Here is a 23,259-nt window from a genome sequence, read left to right on the forward strand (position 1 = left end):
GGGCCTTCTTCCTTCGACCTTCGTCCCCACTAACTCCTTCCCCCGTTTCTCTTTCTCCACGAGATTCTTCCCACCATTCTCGTTCCATGGATCTACTCGACCCCTTCGTCTCCCTCCCCCGTATTCGTGGACTCCACCGTCTCGTTCCATCTTGCTCGTATCGCTCGTCCAACGCAGCCAGGGGCGTACGTCCTATCCTCTCTCTCGTTCTAACTTTGAATTTTCCCTCGTAGAACGTCTTCGTTCCGCTAAGAGTCCACCACCGTTCGTCCGTCGCTGCTCGTGCTGCCGCTGCTGTTGGTGGTGGTGGCGAAGCGTGATGGTGGTGGTAACGGTGGTGGTGGTGGTGGTGGAGCCTCAGTACCGCCATACCCGCCAAAGCACGAGCACCGTGACAGCCCGCACACACGCCTCGGCCCGCGGATTTTTGGGACTCTCGTCTAACCCCCGGGACTTGCCACTGGCTTTTCCGCGAACCTTCGGATTCGTGTACCGCGTGATCATCTCTCTTGCGCGTCTCGCAAAGAAACTTGGATTCCTTCTACTTACAAGGACATATTTCCCTATAGGTAGAAGAATCGTTTGGTAGTGGTTGTTGTTATTGTTGTCTCTATGTTTCGGGGTGAAAGACCGTGTGACGATTAGTGGAACAATCTGTACAACGTGGTGTTGTTCGTCATGGTGTGACGCGAATGGATTGTTCCACGGTGACCGTGATTTTGGCACGGACGTTGGATAATCCGGAGATGGAGTTTCAGAGCTTCCTCCGCGCTTTCGGTTATTATTGACTCTTGGCAACTGATTAATCACACTGTTAGATCTTTCGAGTGTAATAGTCTGCCAAATGATCATCGTGACGGATAGAATTTTCCTGGAGATAATAAGCGTCCTGTTACCTCGAACAAACTGGAAGAGACTCTTCTTGGTCCTGACGATTCTGGGAACGCCATAGATCGCCTTGATTTGAAAATACGCAATCATCCACTGATTCGTCGCTTAAAGGAACAGATCCGTATGAAACAAATACAAAAGCAATAATTTTCAAGAATTAATAAAACCATTTCCCACGAAGACGTCAGTCGACAGCCGACGGAAGGCTCTGTACCATCTAACCAACCTCATCCTCATCGAACGACATGAAATAACATGAAATGCAATCCGTTTACCATCAGGAACCATTTAAATCTTTTTAAAATCAAATAATCAATTTGTTAATTGGAAGGACAAGTAAAGGAAGAGAGTCATTATCGAGATCGAAGAGCGAAAAGTCTGTTGAGGATCGACGGACTATGCAATCGTGGATCGAAGGTGGTTCGCATCGTCGGACACGGGGTGTCAGACAGGACGATCTTCCCTGATCCTGGACGAGCAGGCAACGAAGGCACCCTCTGTGGCGCGGCACTCGAGCCTCGAGAGCAGCGAGAACAAAATGCCGGAAAAGGAGGTCGCCTATCATCAGGAGGCGTTCTCCCTGTTACCGCCGCCGCCGCCCCCGCATCACCCTCATTCGGCGTTCCATGCGGCGTTCCATCCGCATCCGCATCCGCCGCCGCCGCCGTTTCATCCGCACCATGGACCGCCGCCTCCACCTCATCCGGCCGCGGCGGCTGCCGCCGCATGGGAACATCACGCGGCTGCCGCCGCCGCTGCCGCCGCCGCAGCTTTCCATGCTCCACCGCCTCATCCGTAAGTCTCCATATTATCGTTAATACTGATTTCGCTTTTTACGGGACAGTGAATAAGCCGTAGATGTAAGACTCAAGGTCCTCATATTGAACTTTACACTTTTACGGCGAGTGTTCGTACGACACAGTACGTACACGACAGTTCAACGTATGCATGACTTTGGCTGTCATCGATCGTAATAGCATACAAGGCGCAAAATATGAAATTTACTGCGAAGCAAAACAGGTGTTTGCGGGAGATCGGAGAAGAATAAAGGTGTGTGGAAATGTTTGAAAGATATAAATTAAAGCTCTTGTATAAAATATCGCGAGCTTGTCAATAACCAAATATATAATTCAAAAGGGCCGACTGTGTTAAGCGTGTTATGTTTGTTACTGTACACAGTAGGGACGCACAATAATGCTGAAAATATCGTGTCATTAAAACATGGCTGTGGATTTCGAGTTTATTAGGAAACATATATATATATATATTTGTCGGTTATAAAAAAGTTATGAACTCTTGCGTTTCTTAAAATCAAGAGTTGAAAGTAGGCTCTAAGTGTAACAGGTTCTTTCAGAGCTTTTTTGTAAGATAAAGATGTATATTTACGGGAAGAAGAAAGTCAAGGAAGGAAAATTGATAGGATTGATTTTTGGGGGTAAATTGAAGTGAAGATAGGTCTCCTTTGAATTTGTGGTTCAATAGGGAAGGAAGTTGAAAGATGATCGATTTTCAGGAAGCAAGATACACGTTAGGGTAGTGTGAATGAGTAGGGCGATAGTGAGAAAGAAAACTCTGGGGATGATTGATGTTCGAGGAATTGAATGATAGGTAACGAGGGTAGCTAGAAATGGCTAAGTTTCAATTGTCTGATAATGTCGAAAGAATTATAAAGATGGTTTTGTAGTTCTTCTGTATGCATGTATAAATTTCAATGCTGCATTATAATTAATTCTCGTTCAATGAATACGTCTTTAGATGCCAAAAGCAAGAATGTCGCAGAAATTGATTGGGAGCGAAGTTTAATGAGAGAAAGCAATTGTTAATGATGAGTATTTACTCAGGAGTAATATACCGATTGTTGACGCGTAAACTAATTGAGACATCAATCACTCTGCATTGTGTAAACGTACGTCCATAAAACTTCAATTATTCACTCATGTCTTTGTGTCATGGAATGTCACTTATCGAAGTTATAGCTATGTGAATGATAATTTCGAAGTTCCATTGTATCAGCAAAGCGTCTCGATATAATATACTTAGTTTACAGATTTCCAATTGATACCAAATTTTTGGAATCATTCTCCTGCCCTTTTGATGGAAACTTGATCAAACGAAAATACAATAAAATTATGCGAATCAGTATACTCTCTCTACTGCAAACTAGAAAAATATTCCATCATCACCGTTAGTTTCATATAAAAGCATTATTTCAACCCCTAATTTGAAAATGCCATTTTGCCTAGGCACATCACGCTGTAAGTATAATCAAATAAAAAATGTTGCGAAAATGGACATGAAAATTGGAAAGATTTAAGCGCAACTGCACGTCGCATCTCAAATTTTTCGAATTGACACATTTGAGCAATCGAGTTTCCCCGTTCGAAAGGCAAGTGAGTTTCTCCACTGAAAAGTTCGTAATTATCGCACCGATGATGGTTAAGAATTTCTCGTTAAACAAGGCATTACATGTCCCTCGGCCGAACACAGCTATTGGCGCAATCAGACAGATAATTCTTAAACAGCGTAGCGTCTCGATCATCCTGGAAGAATAAACGATCACGTTTGCACGTCGAATGACTCATCCAGGCCAACTTGACGCGATATTTAATTCAATTAGATTACATACGCGTCTACTTAGAGTCCCGCGAAACGGCGCAAAACTCTAACGACGGACATCCCGACGATTCGTCGGCGGAGAACGATCGTTGAATGAGAATCAACGAGCCGCGTGGTAATCTTCGCGTGTATCACCCTCAATCACGCTTATCTATCAACGCATCGCCTCCATTCGCGGCTCTTAATTACCCCTAATGATTCCTGGCGAACACGAGGTCATCCCTTAGCTTCTTTTCTACACGTTTCTTCTAAATCGCGATAGCAGCTCATTTTTATATGGAAAAGAAAGATAAAAATAATTTGCAAAGATCACGACGAGATCCATTATGAAATTGCTACTTAACTTTAAGACAGGATATTTCACTATTACAGGCTTTTATGGAACTTTTGTAACTTTTATTTCTACTTTTACGACACAACAATTACACGTTTTACTTATAGGTAATAATTTGCTACGTTAGTTGTTTAGTACTAGATGATGAAATGTATCTGTTATTCGCGATAAATGAAACGGTTTTGTAAACCATAAAGATTACGAATGCTTGCGTTGTAGGGTTAAAGTATAATGGTCGCCTATGCAATGCGGGGATCACGTGCTGCATTTCTAAGTACGGAGGCTGAGAAATTTTTGTCCTATTTTTGGAAATTCATATTTCGCTAAATCCTAGACAAAATGCATTTCTAAATATAAATAGTCGTATACGAACAAGAAAATTCCAATTCTTAAAATGATATCCCAGTCATGTACATCTAAATTAATAAAAATATTCATAAAAACAAAAAAGGAAGATTTAGTAAATTGATGCGTCTGACAATAGTTTGCAATTAGTTTAATATTCATAATTGTTATATAGGAGGGTTTATCGCGTTCACTGAATATTTTTGCGGATCGTATGAATTCGCCGTTATAACGCATGATGTATTTAACGCGCGAGAAAGAGAGATACGAAGGGAAGGGATGAAACGGCGAATGGTTTGGCGTTGGTGAATCAGACGGGGAAAAGAGGGGGAGCTCCTTAACGTCTTAATCGAGTTAATTAAGGCGGTTTCGCACGTTTTCACGTTCCGCAAACACGACACGCTATTGCACGCAACGAGATTACCTCGGCGACTTGTTAAGGCTAGGCTAACGGGCTCGTGGAAACGCTCAGCCGACGAACCACGCCAGGGGATAATTGGACGTTTCTAAACGGCCTGCTTAACCCTTTTCACCGACGATACTCGAACGGAAGCGACAATCGTCCTCGCCTCAACGGCACTTCCACGACTTTTCATTTAAATTCTTCGCCGATTTTAGAGAAATTGTTCAATTAATATCACTGATTTACTATTTGGTTTGGGAAAGGGATACAATCCAGAAAAGTAAAACTGTTCAAAAGAATGGTTTGAAATAGAAATTTATTAATTGTTCAATCACTTAACGATACGACAAATTTTTGTTTTCTTTGTCTTTGGAATTTGGACCATCTTTGATGAAATATTGTATATGTGTATTACTTGTTACGAAGAATGGGTTAAAATAGTCGTTTGAACCGTGATATTACTGTCGTTAAGTAATATGATTTTATCCAGTAAAATAACGACACATTCATCATGGCAGCTAGACCATGTCGGATTACGTACTTTCATAATAAAAAAATAATTCATTTTTGAAGACAAACGGTAGAATATTTTAAGAAAAGTCGCGACATAAATTGAAACGATGTATCGTGTATATCAATAATAGAATCTTTTGTATGAAATAGGCTACAAGGGTAAGACATTTCTTTAAAGCAAAGAGACATAGTTGATCCAAAAATTAATTCAAAGAATGTAGCAGAATGTAAATTTTACATACGTAATCGTTGAAAAGAAGAATTTCGAGTTCTGGTACTTTTATGCATAATTTGGACATTAGTGTATAAACATCGTTTATCCATCCGAAAATTTTATAGCACGAGTCTCACGTGCCAATTATCTTGGCAGGGCAAATATAGCCAGGACATATAGGGGGAAAGGTACAAGCAGAAAAGGAAAAACAACTTCCCTCTCTCGTTTGTAATTACTTTCGATCGTAAGATCGAACGAGCAAGTAGCAGGTGTTTGATATTAGCCAATTGGCCAGCCAGCGTCGGTTCAATTAAGCGTTTAATTACACCAGCCAGTCAGATCGTTACCACCCCTTCGATCATCCGTGAAATTCTTCCCGTTCGATGTATCTGACGATCCTTAACGACGTCCTCCCTTCTCGATCATTTCATCATCGTGATACCTAGTCCAGTATTATTCCTGACGATTTTTATTTCCTATTGGGTATATTCCTCTTTCTTTTCCGTCTTGAAACGTTATTTTCCAGCATGCACTTTATTATTTGATAGATTTTTATTGTTTGAGGATACAGGCGGATATTCGGAACTTAATTATTTCAAAATACATTCGAAGCACATAATTCATTTCACAGTTAATTCAATTATTACGAACATCCACACAATTGCTAATTTTACAAATCTCGTATAAAATATCAAGCATTCACGCTTGGTCGACAAAAAGTGGCAAAAGATTCACAATTCATCCTTTAAATATCATTTTATTTCTCCTCCAACGCGTTTCCATTTCGTCTCACAGTCGTAAATAATGTTGCTCCATTCTTGTTCCGCTATAAATTCATCGATCGAACGCGCGAGGTTCGAAAGATGCGTTGCCGCTAGGCGGTGATTTTGAGTCGTGGGGAGAAACGTGTCGGAAACGAGTGCATTCGCTGGACATTTAGGACGCTGCTTCGTCACGGGGAGTGAAATGGACGATATCGCGGATGGTGACGGGGGGTAAAACACACGCCAATGGCAAAAATACATTCGCGTCTTGCATATCCTCGTAAAGAGACGAAAATATCCGACGAAAAGGCAGAAGGGAGCACGCCTGAGCGACGCGCGCTGTGAATTTCACGCCGGCCGTCGCTGCTCGATCCTTTCGATCGCGTTTCTAGTGGCTTCTTACGCGATCTTCTTCATCTTGTGCCGTGTTACGAAACGTTCCTTTCCACGATAAGATTTGACGAGATTAAATATGCTGATATGTAATTATGAAATTGGAAACTCATCCTCCAAATAAACATTAAGAACGTGCACTAGCCGGAATTGTCCAAAGTTTAGAGATCTTTTCATATGTAATTGCAAAATGAAAAGTTGGAATCTTTTTGAATGATATTAACGTAGCTTGCAGTTGTAATTGCAATTTTTTTGCAGCGGAAATGTTAGAAAATGACGAAGTTATTCATTATATTTGGAACATTTAAAGTAGGAAATACTTCTTGATCCATAAACTAGCAACTGTAATCTAAAATGTCGTCCTGGGATTTATCAAACATTTGAATAATTCTATAAATGATGACAGTCTGAAAAAAAAATGTTTTTACTGACAGAGCAAATAAATTGTAACTGTCCGAAGTCCTGCGCCATATGGCAAAATACATATTACATGGAATATTTTTTCAAACTGCGAAGAAATCGATGTCTGTATATTTATCCCTGTATCCTGTCAGGAGTTTGAATTTTGACAGATCGTTTTAGACGTGAACTCAATTCTATAAGACAATCAGTGCAGCGTACTTCTCTCAGCTCACACAAAAATTTTTGTACGTACGTTTCTCTAAATAAAAGGATCTAATATGAATTCCTCCTGCGGATAGGAACTCCCCTACTTAAACAGGAAGTCGTACGTGGCTCTCGAAGCAAGAAACAATCCGTACTTTGCTCAGTTTCCCTTTAATTTAACGAAGATTCATCTCGGAACACGACAGGCCAATGATATTTGCATTTTCCGGCACAATCACGCCGTTACTCATTACCCACGGCTCGTTGCTCGTTGACAGCGTTCGAGGATCGGCCAGACACTTCCTGGCCAGCAGTGAATGCGATCCAAGTGCACTTGCCGATTGCAAATGCAAACGGTTGTCGTTTTCTCTGGCGAACGCGTCCCGCGTGTAACACTCGTCTAGGCTGTCCGCGAATACATTACGCCGTTTGTACGCGCTGTAATCTCTATGATTCAAGACCTTTCGTCGCGAGAAAAATAGAAGAGCGTTCGGTGCTAGTCGGGATAATTCGTTGTTGGTTAAAAAGAATCCACTCGAGGCGAGGTTTCAATCTTTGTAAACTATGTTGAAGATGTTCGGTGATTTCCTATGCTTCTTATATTTTATCTCAGAACGCTCTTTGGTGATTTAGAACGGTAAAGAAATTACATATTAACATAAACGATTCAGTTGGTCTATGAATAAACATATTTAGCTAGGGTGTGTTAAAATTGCTCGCTATGAAAAACTCCTCTGACAGGATACTTGAAGTTTTTCTCGAACGAAGTACAGAAATAAGTTATCTCGCTAAGATATCGACTTTAATTTTTCTGCCAAGCACCTGTACAGTTCAATAGCCGCAAAAAGAAAGAAACATCTAAAACTCGTTATACTAATAAATTTGCCAGTTCCACTCACAAATTCGCAACAGGAAAATGTACCTGCAGCTATTACTAAAAAAATGAAACAGCCTCCAAAAGCCATAAACACCGCGAAACTCCATTCCGCGTACCATCTTATATCTACGTTGTCCAAGCAGGCTTCTTAAAGCGTCAGAATACATAATGTTTGTATTTTTGTATCCGCAAGCAAAGAGACTGCGACAATAATTCGAACATCGAACCGGGGTCCCTTGTTCCCTCGTTCGTCGCGATTTCTTCGTCCAGCTACGTTTCCAGCTTTCGTCCGACGAAATAAAACAGAAAGAAGGAACACGAAGAGGAGGCAGAAGAAACGGAGAGGATCCCGAATCGATTGCCTTATCTGCGCGAGCATGGAAGCTCCAGATTCCCCGAGGAAGTCGAGCAGCGAGCGGCCGTAACGTCAGGTAAATCGAGGTACCTGGTCGTCCTTAGGCGTATTTTTTATCGCGATCGGGGTCCGGGCCCCACGCACAGCTCGTGGGAGGAAAATCTGGTCCCCAGAGCGAACAATGAACGCTCGCGTCCCGTTTATGAATCTGTCGGTCGCGTGGGCACGCGGCATATCCCATTGACAGGGTATACGGGGAAAGCAAATCCGTGGAACGCGCGAAACATGCGGGCTGTCGCGTGAACCAGAGTCGAGGCTAGCTACCAATTGAGGGGCCCTTGAAAAAAGGATCTTCCAGAGGGAAGAATCTCAACTGTTATAATAATTTGCCAATTATCTCCTCGGACAAATTGCAGAAAAGTATATATACAGATAATTTTATTCCACTTTTGAGAATTGATCTTATTCCACATTTTATTTTCGTAAGATCGTATTACTGCAGTGATATTTGAAACATATCTCTGAATGCTGAAACACAATCAGTCACTTGTTTGAGAATCGTTTCCTAGTTTTTGTATTAAAGATGTTCTGTTATCGGTGGAAAAATTGCTCTGCCTTTTTATTAAAATGTAAAATTCTTCGATAATTCCAGCAAGCAAAAAGGAACAACTTCCTAGGAACGCTCTCTGATACAGGCAAAATCATATTTCGACGCTTCTTAAAAGTAGATCGAGTTAGGTTTACGTATCATTAATAACGTGTATTGCCACTTGCTCTAAACGAACTGCAAGCCGAATAGAAAGCTCAACGTAGATAGTATAAAATCCATGCAACGCTAAATTAACGATGGACGTACGTGATAATGGTGGACTTTAGATGAGTTGGATGTTCTAAACAGCTACCTAGCTGCTCCAAATCAAGAACTCGAGTTCGTCGTGCTAAATCTCCTTTCATCTCTTCGCTTAGTTTAGCGTACCGAAGAGACCGTTGCATCGAATCCATTTCTCAAATATCTTAACAGCAATCCTTGAAGTGTGCATTCTTTAAATGTGCAAGCGGAAATAAAACGTATCGTGCACACAATTCATAAACATAAACGATGTCATGAAACAATTATGAAATCACAAGACAATTTAATTTATCGTATATATCGTATACATTTGTGGTTTTGTCTGCCGGCGGTTTTATCCACGTTGTTGTCGAGATCGTTCTCGAACTCGATTGTTTCGATCAAGCGACCGTCTTCCAAGAAGCGAGAGATACGATTATGTCGTTTGCCGAGTTCGATCCGTTCGCGGCCACAGATAGCGATTCCCGGACGCTGCAAGTGATGTCATCCTCTTTGGGTTCGATTCTACACGCCCCTGATTGAAGTAGCTCGCGAGTTGGTGTGTTGAGACTGCAGGAATCGAAGTATAGTGGAACCATCTCGAAGATAGAAAGTTCTGTTCCATATTCGTTCAACTTGTTTGCGATATCTCCAACAATCGTTAAAATATTCCTCATTTCTTTACCACTAAATTACCAAATTGGATTGGACATTCTACTACATTCGACTCTTGTCAATTATATGTTTTAGATTATAGCTTAACTTTCTGTTTGTGTCGTAACGCCATTGCTCACCATGCCAGATTAGATTAGGATATTTAATTTATTTTATGTTATATACTTATATATCAGCGACAAAATCCATTAATGGTCGATGTTACGTAAGACATAAAATATTAATCTCTCGTCTTACGATGTTTTGCGTTAGCTACGTAAATGAAAGTTAGCTGTAGTGACCTACCTGCAATGTTACGTCCGAAGCGGAACGATCCGATATTACACTTATGTAATCTGTATTTGTCAAACTACAACCTGATAGAGTTCAAAGGAAGCCTTATTACCGAAGCGATCTATTTTTCGTTCCACGAAAATGATACATTATTCTCAAGGGACAAGGGGTTGAATATCGTATAAACACCTTAAAACGTCCAATGATAGTAATCGGAGGCCGACATTGTTGCCATTTGAAGGCTTCGACGTATTATCTCATTCGAAGCTATCGAGCTTTCGAAAATATCAGATACAAACCACCTAAACCAGAATACTAAATGCTTCTCTAAGCCGAAAAGGGTTGGACTGTACCTCGAACCTTCTCAATTATCCGCCACGCCACCCCGTGGCCTCGAAGGGGCCCGAGAATTCGCCACGAAACAAACAAAACCAAAAAGCAACCAAGCGTACAGAGTAAAGGACGAAACTGAAGAGAAAAAGGAAAGGGGAAGAAAGACGGCAGACGATTTTCAAGAAGGCCCTATCTCGTATTCCCGGGCCGTCTCGGGCTGGAGGCGCGTTGCGCGTGTAAAAACGGGAGCCGATTTGTCAGCGAGGCGGGATCGCGATGTACACGGTAGGAGCTCGTCGAAGGAAGACGTTCCCTTGTGGCTGAGCACTAACCGCTCTCTTTCTTCCCCTTTCTCGCGCGGATAGAAAGGGCCGCGGGACGATACGAAGCGCACGTGCGATTTATCATTGGCGCGGCGTCCATTGATAAATTCCAGGCATTCATAACGCCACGGTGCCGCGTCGTACACGGCCGTGCCGCGCGATGCACATCCAAGGGACACACGATACCCGAGCACGATACGATACGATACCGTGGACGATACCGGGCACCATCGCGTATACACGAGTCTGTTACGTTGCTTGCTCGCGGGATAAGGCCGCGCATCGGTATGAGCTCATGGCGAGACGTGTAACGCGAGAACGAAGAAATACGTCGAGGGGGGTGAATTGCTCGTTTGATGCCTCTTTTCATGCTTTTTCATGGTTTGGTTCTGTACAGAGTTTAGGAAGGATGATTTTAGATGGGAGATTTTCTTAGTAGCGATAAGGGTAGTTTTCCTGTTATGTGGCATAGTTAGAATATTCGTTAGGTTTAATTCTTGCAAATGGTTGATACTGTTATACTGGTCTTGAGAACTTCGCTGTTGTTTACCGTTGTTGCTCTAAGGAGAACCGGAGCAACGTATGTTCCATTGGGTTTGATAATATTAATTTTCTATTTTGGAGCAGATAAGTTGGCATCTGGTTTTGGGGCAAGGTACAAACGCTACGTTTAAATAGAGAACCTTGTTACGATCAATAAGGCTGGTTTTTATCTTCTGTCAAGTTTGATAGTGTTATTTCTATAATGGGAAATAAACTGACGTTTGGATATTGGAAAAAAGAGTGCAAGAGGGACGTTTAGGCGGAAGACTTTGTTGAGATTGGCAAAGGTACAATAATGAATTATCTGTTAATCGAACTCGGTTGAAAAATATTCGCCGTTCCTGGATCGAACGTTTCAACTATTACAGACCTCTCGCTCACCAGCTTCTCCCTCGAGAATGGGAGTCGAATTCTTCCCACAGTTAAGAGTATACTCCCGTCGTGTCCGAAGTTTATCCCTTGTCATAAAGCAGGAGCGTGCTCGTCAAACCAATAAGATTCATCGCGTTTTAGTAGGGGGGAGGCGCGACTTTCACGCCAGTCGACAGCGACAAGTCGGCCTCGTCCGGCTCGAAAAGGCCTAATCGCCTTAACGAGACAATTAACCGATGATAGCCGCCGATAAATCCCGGTGTGTTTTGTCTGCTTTGCCGGACGCTGTATCTCAGGCCAGATTACCGCGTCCAAATATTTCCCGCGGTTTCCTTTTTATAAATACTCGCTATCAGGTTGATCGATAAATAAATTCACAGCTGCTTCGCTCGACGATCGATGACAGTTCGTGGAAATCGAAAGATAACGTCGAAAGAGTGTTCGCGTCAGCTGAATTGTACGTAAATAGCTGCATTCAATAACGATTTGATGATTATTTGCGAAACAATTCATTTATGTACATTAAGATACGAGCGACGCTTGGATATCTACGTTAAGGTTTATTAAATGTCTTCGTTAGTTTCTTTCAGTTAGCGGATGCCGACACTTATTCGATGTCAGAGAGATTATTTAATATATTTACTAATAATAGAAAGTGTATCAAATAGGAAACAGATGGAGGAGAGTTCCTAAAAATTATCTTCGCTAAAATTCGTCGTTGACATTTATATTTTTAGAACAATAATAAAATCTAATAGTACATAGTAGAAACTATACTTGATACTAAAGAAAATCTTATTCAGTTTTTTCGAATATTTCTTTATTCCTTAAATGCATTTATTCATATTGAATTCTTAATGGTGTTACTGAACAAACACAAAATCCACTCTCTACACACATGCAAACAATTTTTATTTTATTTGTCCTTAAAATAATTGTACACAATGTTAGCTAAAAAAACTCGATGATGGAGTTAGGAGAGTTTCGGTCCTGAATGAGAGTTAATTGGCGAACGCACGGCGTAATCCACTGTTTTCTAGAGAAATATTAGACGAAGCAGTTAGACCCGAGGTTGGAACAGGCTGCAAACGTGCACGCCACGTGGCCAGGCTTTCCTTGGCCAAACAGATTTACACCGGTGTTGTCTTTAGTCCGCAAACACACGAATACCGTGCTGCAACCACTTCCGCCGCCTTAAATCTCTGCGTCAACGCGTGTCGTCGTCTCAAACTGCGGCGTTTCACACGCTGAGCAAATATTTCGAGGGGAAGAACGTTTCACATGGTTTGTTTAAGCGACTCGATGGACAAAGAAACCAGCTTGTGATATAGTCCGAGGTTCTTGACTTATTGTCAGACATTGAAACTAAGGAACTTATGGATAAACTCTTCGAGATACAAAAGTTAGGATAAATAGAAACAAATTGTAAATTTGTATTTACCTACATATTGCCTATTGGAACGAAATATCAGTTTTCAAGCTTTAAACATAGCAGCAGAACTTGATTTATTGCAACCAAATTTTAGTTTGTGCCTGATTGAGTACATTTATATGTTCGATCTGAAAAATGATAAGGAGCATGGAAGATCTTAGTTTGTTCTGTAATTAATTCAGACGAACCATGTTCTAAACGATATGCTGCGCACGAACAAGAATACCCGTCTTATTCGTGAAACAATGTTACCATTACAGACATCTTTCGATTCAAAAAGCCAGCTCATATTTCTTCTACTACAGCCTCTATATTGAATCATCCGTACAGCACAAATCAGAGGAAGAATATTTATAGTTTTATAAACATAAACGATTGGTTGATTTACGTACTTAGTCTAACTGTGAATTTATATCTACTAATGCTTTCAGTGGTCCACACTTGAAACTTTCCAAAATACGATTACAAACTTCCACTTTGTCTCAAAAGTAAAACTACAATCACAGCTAACTTTTGCTGCGAACCTAACCCGTCTCTTGACTCTTCTCCTAACAAACACTTAATCTCGTCAAATCCTTAATCGTCGCCTAGAAAAACAAGCCAGATAACGACGAGTGGAGAACAAAGATACGCCGATAGCTTCTTAATGCCACGTCCGGGTGATTCCTTGTTCACAAGGGATGCGCGGCAAACAGGCAACAATCGGATTAGCGGTTGTATAGTCTCGATACACGAGATATCTGATGGAAGAGGAGGAGGGGATCGAAGAGGAACTGGCGGAGGGACAGAAAGGAAGAAGGGAACAAGGAAGAAGAAGGAGAAGATGGAAAAAGAGAGAAGGGATCAGAGGGGGTTCTGAAGAGAAGCGAGGTTTACCTTGTAGTTGGATTTAAACGAGCGGACTCTCGAGTGGCGGCTCCTACGCGCGAAGATCTCTTCTGGAGCCACTCCTATCTCTCTCTCTCTCTCTCTCTCTCTCTCTCCCTCTCTCTCTCTTTCTCTCTCTCCCACTCGCGTGTCTCTGCACCGCCTCCGTTCTCATCGTTCCTCATCGTCCGTGGCTCTGTTCGCCGCTTTTCAGAGTGGTAAATTCTCCAACGCCATAACACTGCCACCGTGCGTTTGTTTGGACAAGGGCATTATGAGATTTTATGCGCGCTGCGCGTGCTTCCACGGGATCGCGGTTGTTTATGCACCCGCGTTTTGGATCCTGCTGAAGACGTTGCGAGCTTCTCGAGGAAGCTCCATTTCTATTCACCTCTCGCTTCCAGCCCTGTTCAATGCAACTTCCATTTCACGTTTATTCCTTCCCCTTTGTGTATCGTCGATGTGTTTCGATCGGTTAGTAGTCGATCTTCTTCGGGATGGCGAGGATGTGACGCGTTGTTGTCTGAGAAAACGACACGTTGCGTGGCTTTCGTGTTTTCTCTGGGGGCGGATCGTGGGTACGAGATCGATTCGTTTCGGGGATCTGTCAGGTTGTTTTCTTTGCTTCCTCAGCGGTACCATGCCGCTTCCGGATCACTTTGGGGGGAGGGGTGAACATTTGCGGAGGTGGAAGAGTCTTGGAAGCTTTTTTAGAAGATCTTTTTTATGGATCTCGTGGTAGAGAGTTGAGAAACGTTCTTGTTATTTGGGTATTTGAGGGTGTTGTAGAAAATTTGTGAAATTTATGTGTCGTTCTATCTACCTCATTAAATTTGCTATCATGCTACTGATAGTTGATGTTCTTTCCTTAGAAGACGTACAATCTAATTATCAGAAATATCTTCGCACTCAGCTTCATCATCGATCATTATATTTAAAACAATTGTCAAAACACCATGTAGCTATCACTGCTACTCGATATTGTCATTTCTGATATAAAAATGTGACACCAACAAACCGTAGAAGTTGCAGCATCAGTAACGAGAATGTTAAACAATATCCCATCTTCAATCTGCACTTGTCACATCAATAATCTTCTTAAACGATAAATTACGCAATAAATTCTCTTTCACACCCTACGTTATCTTCAGCTGCGAACTTCTCTATGCATCATCTTCTACTTCATCATCTTCTAATCAATCATCCTTTAATCTTCTCGATTTCTAACACAATTTATCCTAAAAATAAAATCACGGAAACCATAAAATACTCGAACTTCTCACTCGCGTTCCACACTGACTTCCACTTCAAACCTCTCCAGAAATGTCATCGTACTATCGATCTACCGAAACAGAAGGTTACGAAAGCGAATCAAAAAATCGTAGAGATACCAGGAGCTGAAATACGGAGAAAGTGGAAGGTTTTAAAGAGGACGACCACGATGAGAGTAGCGGGATAGCAGGAGGAAGGACGTGAATCTTCTTAGAAACGACATAAAGATAACCGCTCTATTCGAGGAGCTGTAGAGCAACTGGTAATCCCGGTGTGCCCGGGATCCAGCGCCATTGACTTCTGTCCACTGTCAAGTTAACGACGCTTAATGACAGCTGACAGAGGCGGCGGCCCGAGTCGAGTGTTCCTCGCGGTTTCTTTTCACCCGCGTTCAATCACGGCCCCTTGGAAATCGTTCGTATACCGCGGAAACCATAAAATCGCCCCACTCACGAAGGCTTTAATACCTCGGTCCGATCGTCCCGTGTGCTCGATCCTTTCGATTTTATCATTGATTTCAGCCGCCGTTAGCCTCTTCAGAGCGTGTGGTAATCGTCAAACCGCGTTCATCGTACGCTCGACAGTCGTTCTTTGTGTACCTGAATCGCGCGAAACTGTAGATCGTTGATGCTTGTCTGTGAATGGGGAGGAATGAATTCAGCTTTGAGTAAACTTCTACCTTTCCGATACCCAGCTTTGAATTAATTATTCTCGGCAATATTCCAAACTCTATTTAAACAGAGAATAAACGTAGCAATTAAATAGGGAAAAACAAGGATTCTCAACTTTTTTTCCTATTAAAACAAAGCGATCTATGTTCTCATTAGTATTGCCAATACTATTAAGAATATCTGATCTCTCGAGATGACAGAAAGTCTGAAATTCTACGTAATCTTTTGAAAACTAATTAAAAATCTAACTTAAAAGTCTAAGGAAAATCGAAGTATGGATTATTTGTCCTTAATAATATTCCACATTTCAGTTGGAAAATAAAGAAAAGAGAAGGCAATTGAAAAGACAAAATTCAGAACTCCTAATCTCGCTATTAACACGGAGCAATTTAAAAACCAGAAACTGCACCTACAAATCGAGCGAACTGCGTTAGAAAACCAAGAATCCCGAATCATTTAAACACACCTTATCGACCGAGATAATTCAGCCGATTTCACTTTTAAATTTCTCGGGGCATTTTTTCTAAACAAAAGAATTCGCGGCGGAAAGATACACTTTCCCCTAAGTTGTGTGCCGGTTTCAATAAAACCGGACGCAAAAAATTAGCTCACCGCTCCAAGCTGCATTCCGCGTGCGCGCTTGTCAGCCAAGCGAGCGTGTGTGATAAGGGAAACGTATAATAAGACGTGATAATGGGGTTGCAATAAAGATACGAAATGCACGAGGCTGGAATGGAATGTATCTCGATCGTGTTACAATGCATAAAACCCAGCAAAGATTTCCATAAACTTATACACGACTCTGTCTTGCGTTGGTCGGTGCAAATAAAAATATTCGAATTATTTCAAGGACTCGAAAATTTCATATCTGCGCTATGAATAAGATTTACAGCCTTTTGGATATTTTCGTACTTGTTCGCTTTTAGGTTAGATCCCTGGTAGAATGTAAATTTAACAAGGTAATCTTTATCCCTGTCGTTCTCGATATGAATTTTTCATTTTTAGAGACATACGAATATTGTTTACTGTCCGTATAGATTTTAGCTTGAGATTTGCGAATTTTCTTCGATTTGTTTCGCGTTGTTGCTGAGGTAATGGAATTTTAAATGGTAGTCTATAAAAACGAACTTGTAAATCTAGTAGTCTTATTCTTAAATGCGTTTTCATTATTAAACGTGTTTTAAATTGTTAAATCTACGAGAGTTTTGTAAATTTAATATTAATCCGAATTATAAAAGATTTTTACAAAATTTCATAATTTTTAATTTACGTCTCGCACGAATGGCTTCAAATTAGTTCTGTACTTACGTTCCAAGAAATTTGAGTATTTTATTATTCTCAAACTTATTATTGCGTTTCTTCGGTCCTCTTTATTTTTCCATTTCTCCTAAAACGCCATCGCAATATTCTCCAAGAACCGATCGTCGATCCGATGGATAAATGAAAGTTCTGACAGAAAGACAGTGGTTGCCTTTTTGCAAAGTCGAAGAAACCGGAAGCGTGTTTTTCCTATGGGGTTTCCTGTCGACGTTTGGGTGACCGCCGCTGCGCTAATTGAGCCATTAACTCCGCCCTTTAATCTTACGCTTCTACCCTCACTGCGGTTCGATTTCCTTCGTTCTGAGAACAGAACGAAAGGTTCCAGGCAGCCGAATCGAATCCCTTGTTCGACAGTGAATCGAACCTGCTAGAAACATTCCTCACGCACTTTATTAGAATAAACATTTCATTTTAGGAATACAGGAATTTAATTAATTAATGTAGTTATTCGATTGAAATATCAAATATGCATCCTGATATTGGTATAGCTTTTATGCAATAAAATAACAATAACGTAAAGTTGATGTTTAAGCGAATACGTTTGTAACACAAGTATTGTATTTGTGACCGATTTGAATAAATGAATTGTATTTTAGAAATTAGAGTATAGACCTGGCGTCGTGTTGAGTTCATTCGATATCGAGCTATTTAATATATCGTTGACTTGTATCGCTTATTGTATTGTAAAGTGTAACGACATGCAGAACTTGTACTGCAAGTTACGTGTAATCTAATAGTACGCTATAGTTTGTAATATCTTTGGTCTGTTTTATTTGGTAATACCGTATATTACATCGAATCGGCTTATCGTTCACAATAGAATGTTTAATAGGACGCTAAATCGAATCATTATCGAGAGGACTGCTATATTATAGGTATATGGTGATTTAAGAACTAATTAGGCAAGGAATATCTCTGTATCGAACGGTGTTAGTTTGATCCAACTTCAAAACTTCAAAATAGAGACTTAACGAGAAACACGAGGAGGGGTTTTAAACGCCGATTTCTTAGGAGATCGTAACGAAAAGTACGGAACTTCGTATTAAAAATATAATAAAGCACAATGCTTTACAGTAAAGATGCAACAAAGCGTAGTACTCTGTAGCGAAAATGTTGCGATTCGCAGAACTGTATGAGAAATGTGTAACAGAACGTGGAAGAAACAAGGAATCGGTCGATTGACTGGTGATTCCACGAAAGCCGCGCCCCCGGGTCGTGAGGCAGAGGCGATCGGTGATTTTCTATGGGGAGTGAGAGATTCAATGCCGCGGGGGAACGCCTCGAAAATCCGCGTCCTAAACCAACATCTTTATGGACTCGGTGTTTCTCCCAGGGGCCGCCTTATTACGTTGATTTATCGCTTTGTGTTGGTTGCTCCATCTGCCTCTGTGGCCCGCTCGGATCTATAGATCCTCGGTTCCGCCAGGGGCCGAGGTCTCTTTTCACGGGCACTTGTTGCGCGAATGCTCGCTTTCGCTCTGGAAAAAAATGTATTTATACGGGAGAAACCTTGACCAGCCGCCATTGTGCTTCTCTTTCTTCGTCTCTTTGCGTTACCTTTCGTCGTCTAACAAAAAAAAAAGAAAAACAAAATTTCACTTGCTGCTACTTTACGATACATCTTAATTTCTTAGGTCACGAGGTTGATTATTTTATCTCTTTGAGAAGTTGATCCGATCGTTTTGAATATTTCCCAATTTGGAAGATTGTAGTTCTTTCCTCGAGTTAACGAAAATTTATAGGTTAGGATCAATATGTCGGTCAGCTTCTAAAGTGAATATAGAATTTGGTAGTAGTATCTTAAAGATTACATTTTATTGCCTCTTTAATAGTATTCGAAAGATGGCAAATCTTCATCATCAAATTGTAACTTGTTAGGATTGCTTTAATGTTCCTCCAATTTCTTCTATGTTGAAAAATTGAAGTTTCGTACATTGTACGGTGTTCATAAAAGATGTATATATCACCACTGTCGTAGATACATTCTACGCGTCTGGTTTGGTCGGCAAATTTAATGCTTCGAGCTAGGATTTCAAGGTCTTCCTTCTCCCTAAAATAAGCGTTAAAGACGTGAGATCAAAAACGCTTATAACTCAAGCTGCATTCTTAACTTTTATGATAAAACAACTCGAAACAAAGTACCTACCAACCAAGCGACCGCTCAAAATATCATTACCATAATTTACCTTTAATCAGATCAGCTGACAATGGTTGATCGATATGCACGTTGGAAAGGTAGCGGAATGAAACTCGTAGTCTGGTAACTTCCTCGAGCGCGGTTGGAATCTCGGGTCATCGAGGAAGGGTATCTTAGGAGGAGCAAGAAGTCGAGAGCCTGCGTTGTGAACTGGGCCTAACAGATATCGAGATGCGTGGCCGCGTGCGGATGGGCGTGCATCCGATTATCTTGGTAACTCAATCTCTGCTCTCGAGTGGGCTCTAGTCGCTTCTAGGCTCGGCTTCGGAATCTATGCGATCTGCATCGAGGGAAATCGTGATCTGAGAACGGTAGCGTCGTGTCGCTCTTATTTCCTGGAACCATGTTCGCCGCTCGAAATTCTTCTCGAACCGTGAAAAGGTTTCAAGCGTGGATTAGTTTCGGTTCACTCGAAATAATGTCCGAGTCATCGGAAAATAATTTTTGATTGGACGTGGACTTTTTTTTGGAAGCAGCAATGTGTGATTTTTTCAAGATATTTTAAATTTATTTACCTATATCGAGTAGCATAAAAAGATATGTATCTAAATGAGGAAAAAGGAAAATACTCGCTAGATTTTATGTAAAACGGTATTTGGCTATATGTGGAATTCTTATTTATTTAAAAATTTTGACTTTTGCGAATAAATTAGTAGAAAAAACAAGCTTAGGTGTAAAACAAGGTGAAAAATTAGGTGTAAAACTTGCACAAAATTTCTACACTAAAAGGTACTATTATACTTTATACTATATATAACTAGAGAGAAACCTAGAACTTTGTTATCGTTTCTACGCTCGATTATGAAAATCTTCTTTTTCTGTAATATGTTTCTTTTGGGTTCCTTGATACATTGCAAAAGACACAGTGTCAAACCCTTTGACTTTTCATTTAAAGATTCTCGATGATCTTTTAATCGAAATATTCACAGTGACGTATCCGGCATGTCGATGGCCCGTGGCGTGTCGAAAACAGAGACGTCATGGTGAATCACGCGAGCACGTGCACTGTAGAATTATTGCGTACCTGCTTGCACGCGTTCATCTTCCACAGTGCACCCACATTAACTGGCATATACGAATATCTGTAGTATATGGTGTGCGTGTAGGTGTGGGTGCGGACGATCACTTTGTTATCTCGGCCCACGCACTGTGTCCATCCCAAGAGAATTACACCGATCGGAATCGTCCGAATTTCCATTTACCTATCCAGTACCCTCGAGTTGGAGCTTTGGCTATAATTTTAAAAATATAAAAGAAAGTGAAGTCCAAGTTAAAATGCATTGCAAAATGCTCAAACTTTTAGGATATCTTATCGTGAACATATCGCTCCTAGCTGAGATAAAATTTAATCATTAGATTGGTGCATATAAACTATCGTTTCTCCAAAGTAGGAGATTGACTGGCCAAATTTTGTTCTCTAAGTAATTATCAGCTACGTTCGAGGAGATAGAATTTCGTAAAAATTTCGTACATCCAATATTAACAAACTGTATAAGGATATCAAAATTTCATTATCGTCGTCGTGAACAATCAGAATATTCGTGCGATCTTCTATGCGAGCTTAAACCTGGAAAAACGCAATGAGAATTACCGAGAACGTAGATTTAGCTCATTGGAATTCTTTAAATCTATAAATTATTTGAAAGTAGCAATAATAACTTCATTCCAACAATTTGTTTGGTTTCTATCACTGATAATTCTTATAAACTTCGAATCCAGTTCATCTTTGAAAAAGTATATGCAGAAATTGCCTATTTTGATTGAATATTTAGTGTTTTGAAAAAATTACGTATACTTAGAATTTTACTAAAAAATATTCATCTAAAAAATTAATCGAACAAAAAGTTGCTCAAACGAAGACACGATACAGTATATGTACGCTAATATCGTACAATGATCTTGATTTACGAGTCTGTCGCGTAATTCGCATTTTTCATCGGAACGATACAAATTGGCCGGTCGATATCGTGCCAATGATGATAGAATTCCTTGGATTGGTGTCGGGACGTTCGGTGGACGGGACGTTCTGATAATTAGCGGGCCGAACTGGAATATTTCCGAGTGAATCCCGATTAATTTCGGCTCGCCCGGCCTGATGAGAAACAGAGCGAGCCTCTGAAACCGCCGATCTGCTTATCGGTATTCCCGTATTCCGGTATAAGCCCGGAGAATTACAGTGTTCGCGGAAAGAAGAATAATTTCAAGTATCAAGATTCAGACTTCTTAATGCGATCGCCCATTAATTGGTGATAAATTAACGTGATCGTTTCTTTGAAGCGGGTCAACCAAGCGAGGTACGAGAGAAAAAAAAACGGTCTTAGTCGATATTAAAGTTGCTAATGAAGGCTGATTTTGTCTTCAGCCGCGTCTTCTCGCATTGACGAAGAACTATGGGATCAGTTCTTCGTTTGGAAGATATTATTTTCTTATAAAATTCATTTTTTCCTTCGTTTTTCGAAAATAAATTACTAATTTGACGTCTAATAATTCGTAAGAAATATCGTGTCGTGTACGCATATCCTTTGTTATTTCTATAAATTTTCTTACGAATTTCAACAATTACGAGGACTTAATATTTGAAAATTTTGGAATTGCTTTATAAATGTATTGCTACGAGCAATAGCTAGAAAGGTAGCTATAAAAATCATTTCTCTAAAAATACTATCCTTTATGGATCTAATACTTCTACCTAATGATTCAAAATTACATTTCCCCGATAAATCTCCACATTCAATTCTCCATGAATAAATTGTCTGACTCAACCGGTAGCGAGGCAATCAAGATACCACAATCAAATCCCTCGAAAACGTTCCGCCGATTGCAACTACATTACAACATTCGGGGCGGCATCCATTTTCGATTCAAAGGCAATATTTATCGCCGACGCGGCGTGTCGAGGTTCCTCGCGAAGGAACCGCGGCCGGATTGGTCGATAATTCGATCACGTTTCGTGGATTGGTAATACGGTTGGAACGATTCCCGAATCGAATCGATGGGGCAACGATTACATAAGAAAATCGTGGCTTCCGATAGTCGTTGAATGTTATGGAGCAACCGGATGATCGGCTGCTCGATGATCGTAAATTTTGTATCGACGACGCGCCGTGATGTTGAACGCGTCGACGTCGCCCGCTTCCTCGTTGTAAATTAACGAACGACGCCGCCGGTACCGAAAGCGTTTATGGATCGTAAAAGTGGCGAGATGTAAACTTTCTTGCGAAAAAATCCCGTCTCGTACGGCGCGCTGGTAATTTCCGCGCGATCGTAAACGTTCCACGAAAAGACCGGTCTATCCGAACTCGGGGTTCCTCTTCTTTCGCGTGCGATCCCGTAACAGCTCGTGGACATCTTGTTCCGAGATTTGACTGCTTCCTGAAGATCGTGGAATGGAGGATGTATGGAAATTATCGTGCATTGGGATAGGAATATTTCCATACTAAGCGGAGACGATGAGAAATTTGTGGGCTTTGTTCCATTTTATTCTTTTTTTTTTTTTTTTTTCGATGGTTCGAGGTTTCATTGGGATTTGTTACATTTTTAAAGGTATACTATGTTAAAGGCGTTTAAATTTTAGAAACAGTAATTATTCGAACATATTGGCTGAGCGATGGGTCAGAGATTTCCTCGTCTCAAAGTCTGAAAGTTTCTTTAGTACTTATTAAGTTTAAACGTAAGAGATATTCTGTATCGGAAATATTTCGAAATGATAATTATTTGAACATTATGTTAGATTGAAACAGATGCTTTTTAGTTCTCTAGAAAATTTTTAGAATATTTAGAAATATTCGTTTTAAAGATACTCGAGATTCAAAGCTCCCATAGTAGTTGAATAACGTATCAC

The 23,259-nt window shown here is 40.7% G+C and overlaps 1 protein-coding gene across 1 annotated transcript in view; it reads left to right on the forward strand.

The window, feature by feature from the left end:
• Window positions 1-298: 298 nt before the first annotated feature.
• LOC100649327 (transcriptional activator cubitus interruptus) overlaps window positions 299-23,259 on the forward strand; it is a 146,187-nt gene continuing 123,226 nt past the window's right edge. Inside the window, exon 1 of the mRNA XM_048405573.1 lies at window positions 299-1,686. Within this exon, the coding sequence (XP_048261530.1) occupies window positions 1,430-1,686 (257 nt within the window). The 5' untranslated portion in view covers window positions 299-1,429. The remainder of the gene's footprint in view (window positions 1,687-23,259) is intronic.

Source organism: Bombus terrestris, chromosome 4, assembly GCF_910591885.1.
Source record: "Bombus terrestris chromosome 4, iyBomTerr1.2, whole genome shotgun sequence".
NCBI lineage: Eukaryota > Metazoa > Arthropoda > Insecta > Hymenoptera > Apidae > Bombus > Bombus terrestris.